The sequence below is a fragment of the Dioscorea cayenensis genome, chromosome 1 (assembly GCF_009730915.1).
Source record: "Dioscorea cayenensis subsp. rotundata cultivar TDr96_F1 chromosome 1, TDr96_F1_v2_PseudoChromosome.rev07_lg8_w22 25.fasta, whole genome shotgun sequence".
NCBI classification, from domain to species: domain Eukaryota; kingdom Viridiplantae; phylum Streptophyta; class Magnoliopsida; order Dioscoreales; family Dioscoreaceae; genus Dioscorea; species Dioscorea cayenensis.
In genome coordinates this window covers 28,631,949-28,635,927 of record NC_052471.1, presented here as the reverse complement: position 1 = coordinate 28,635,927, position 3,979 = coordinate 28,631,949, and the positions used below count along the sequence as shown (strand labels likewise).

Below are 3,979 nucleotides of genomic sequence, written 5' to 3'. Positions count from 1 at the left end.
CTCTATTTCTGGGTTAACTCATTAGTTAATGAATTAATGGTTACTTTAAACATGAAGTTAAGTTAGAGTTAAAAGTTAACTTAACTCATTAGTAAACTCATTATTTAAGGTAGTGGTAGTCCTAAGAATGAAGACAATTAACTAGGATTCTTTTCTTTTCAGTCATTTCTACAACAGAGAGCTAGCCCTTGTTGTCATGTGCATGGAGGCTCTAGGGTTACCCAAAGAAGCACTCAATTCTCAAGCTAAATGAGGTCGACACTCATGTTCATCAATATATATATATATATATTGGAAGACATATCAACCCTTATGATCAAGCAAACCCTAATGGGTTAGATTAGTGTTGTAGCTCCTTTTGTCCTTGAAAGGAATCTCAAATGAGTTCATATAGCATCTGTAGGCCATAAAGGAGACCAAGCCACATAAAATAATGTGTGCATTATGATCCAAAACCACTCTTCATTCTCTTTCTCTATATATCATCATCTTATAACCAATTGAACCTTATTATATGTATATTGTCCTTCATAGTTAAACAAAAATAAAAATTAAAAAAAAAAAAAAGTTATGGCAGGGTTTGGTTCTCCTTGTGGAGCTTGCAAGTTCCTTAGAAGAAAATGTGTTAAGGGATGTGTTTTTGCACCTTACTTTTGCCATGATCAAGGTGCTACTCATTTTGCTGCCATTCACAAGGTCTTTGGGGCAAGCAATGTGTCCAAACTCCTCTTGCATCTTCCAGTCTCTGATCGCTTTGACGCTGCAGTTACCATCTCTTATGAAGCTCAAGCAAGGCTTCAAGATCCCATCTATGGTTGTGTCTCTCATATCTTTGCACTCCAACAACAAGTGAGTCAGCTTCATACATATTATATATCTTATATATCCTTTTTATTTCTATGCATTTTTTTTTTAATTGTTGATTGGTTTTTTGTTTATAAAGGTTGTGGCTTTGCAAACACAATTAGCTTCTCTCAAAGCACAAGCATCACAAAGTTTTGTTAATCTCCAAGAACACAAGTTGTTCTGCAATAAAATGCCAAGTTATGTCATTGATGAACAAGATGGATCACAACATGGATTGTTTCCAGCTCAAGAGATGAATGAGTATGAGAACAGTGAACAAAAACAAGCTTCATTTAGTTTTGATGAGAACTTCTCTTGTGCTTTGGAGCCTCATGACTTACAAGATCAAGACATGGAGGATCTTAGATCAATAGCTTTTGCTTATCTCCACCACCATGCATGAGAAATTCATGTATATGTATCAATCCATGATTAATTCTATGTAGACTATATATATGATCTAATTCAATTTTGTTACTTTGTGCTGTTGAGGAAGAGACTTGAATTCTGTGTTCAATTTATCCTATCTCACTGATCATCACTGATCATTGAAAATTTTGTGCTATATGAAAAATAAATTAAGAAAATAAAAAGATTTTTGTGGTGGTGGCTTCAGTCTTGCAATAAGGAATTATTTTTATTTTGAGTTCAATTCTAAAATCATGGAAGAGTCCGAAGTTATATGAACCCTTTTTCTTTTGTTTAATTTTTGGGTCACATGAAAGTTATATAACAATTAACTCTTTTTTTATATTCAGGTGTGAGAACTCCTTTTTTTTTATATTTAAGTATGAGAATCTGGTAGAATTTATACTTTCCTTGTAATATTTCTTATCATAATGAGACATTCTTATATCTTCTTGTCCTTCTTTTCCTTTTGGGTTGTGTGTGTGTGTGTGTTTTTTTTTTCTATTTTTTTTTCTTTTCTCCACTGTATTTTTTGTCTGAGTAAATACTATTGAGAAATCTTTGTGATATTTATGTTTTATATTTATATATACTTTTCAGTGTGATTGTCTTATTATTACTTGATTATTTTTTTTATAAAGACAACAATACTGTCAAAAAGATAAATATGTACAAAAATGTACTCGTTATGTTAATTTAATGACATTTTCAAATTTACCATGTAGAGCATGCTAACATGCTTAACATGTATGACAATTAAGACCAATTACGTTTGTCCAAAATAATACAATAAAGTACTATAACCACACAATAATAAATATCCTCCCAACCATGTAATTCTGAAATGGTGAAAAATATAATTTCTCTCACATAAAATTCACATTATATACATTTAATGAATAATATTTTACAGCACCACTAGATTGATCAATAAATAGTAAATAAATAATATTCTATAACAATTATAATGAGGTGAAAATTGACATGGATATTCAGTAGTTCTCTTATTATTTATTTATTTATTTATTTATTATTATTATTATTTTGTCATACTTCGGCCTTCAAAGATAATCTAAAAAAATAGAAGGGAGAAATGGGTGCATTACGAGGTAGCCTTTCATCCTTTTCATACTACTTGCTCTCTTGCTATCTTTTCAACACCAAATCCCCCTATTAAAATATAGAACCATTAATTAAAGGCCACAAGACCACGTCAATGAACTCATCCATTTGGCTATAACAGTTTCAAAGAAACTTTTTCTTTAGATGCTCATCAATCATCACAAGCTATTAATTATTTTTAATTAACAAAATAAAATGTTAAATATTATCTTTTGTCGAAGTTTTTGTATGCATGAGAATTTTTGATTTATTTTTCACTTAGAGTTGATTTATTCCACATTAAATCCAAAAACACAAAGATATTATTTCTATTGAAAGTAGTAGTATAAGATTTAGTATTTTTCACTTAATTTACATCCAACGCAAATTAATACAAGTCAAGAAATAACATGATAAGTTTCAAGAAAGTATGAAAGTACGTAGAAATTTTTATATTATGAATCAACATTATGTTCCTCATACTTGGAATAAAAATTTTTATAATTAAAGTTCAGTCAATTTAACGCAATAAAAGAAAGTTCTAAATATCACTTTCGATGTCCAACCGAAAACACTATGTTTGTAAAAGAAATAATATACATTAGATTGTGTTTGTTGGTCATTAGATTAATTGAGTTTGGACTTGTTGACTAGGCATGACCATCTTTATCACTTTCTTTTGAATCCCTTTGCACTTCATTTGCTTGCTTGCTTCTTAAAAAATATTAAACCTAATCATGTTTAAACAAAGCTTCGGCGCAATTAGCTTTGCAACTACTTAATGGATTCTTTGTGTATGTTTGTGCATGTGTGTGTGTGGGGTCTATTTGTTGGGTCTATTAGAATTGATTAAAATTGGTGGATTGCACTAAGATGTATTGAGTCTTTTCTTTTCATTCATGAACTTGGTCAAAAAGCCAATTATGCAATTATATATATACTTTAATGTGTGTGTATATATTAGTTCTTTTAATAAATCAAGCATAACATATAATTATCATTTTGCATTGATATTTTTATTCATATACCTTTTGCTTGAGGGAAACCTAAACCCTAAAAGTATAGTTTGAGTCATGAGAAGTGATTCGGACATGTAGAAAATATCTGGCGAAAACATGTCGGTGTTTGTTTCATTGATTAAGATACCTTGTTTCAGATTAAAAGTAACATATATATATATACATATACACACACACTATTATTTTTGAATGTTTTTATCATTGATCTATATAATGAATTGAGATATTAAAGAGTCTTATAATGGAGTTGATCTTTTTGAGAGTGATCTATGTTTAGGATTCAAATTTGAGAATCATTTTGACGAGCTACGAGAGCCTTCACCTAATTGAATCAGCCTTCTGGAATTATATATACTGTCTCATGGTAGAAATTGTTTGTAAAATGATGATTATTTGTTGATTGAAGGTCACGATCAGTAAACTAGAATTTGATGTTGAAATTAAGAAATTCTTGGTTTAATGTATGAAAGATGTGAGTATTATCAACAGTTATTAATCAATAAATGGAATTTTGTTGTAAGAATAATAAACTAATATTGGCATTCATGCTATATTAACTTATATTTATGAAGTAATAGGAATAGGAACATAAAATTGATTTTTTA

At 29.5% G+C, this 3,979-nt stretch overlaps 1 protein-coding gene across 1 annotated transcript; it reads left to right on the top strand.

Annotated features, from left to right (window-relative positions):
• The first annotated feature begins 510 nt into the window (after positions 1 to 510).
• On the top strand, positions 511 to 1,363 carry LOC120264804 (LOB domain-containing protein CRL1-like). The gene is made up of 2 exons (XM_039272654.1): positions 511 to 849; positions 944 to 1,363. The coding sequence occupies exons 1-2, from the start codon at positions 571 to 573 to the stop codon at positions 1,247 to 1,249; spliced, it is 585 nt and encodes a 194-aa protein (XP_039128588.1). The 5' UTR covers positions 511 to 570; the 3' UTR covers positions 1,250 to 1,363.
• The last annotated feature ends 2,616 nt before the right edge of the window (positions 1,364 to 3,979 follow it).

Bases quoted from the DNA above. Each gene is read 5' to 3' on its own strand.
- LOC120264804 (XM_039272654.1), top strand. From the start codon at position 571: ATGGCAGGGTTTGGTTCTCCTTGTGGAGCTTGCAAGTTCCTTAGAAGA. The intron at 850-943 runs GTGAGTCAGCTT...TTGTTTATAAAG, and splicing joins TCTTTGCACTCCAACAACAA to GTTGTGGCTTTGCAAACACA.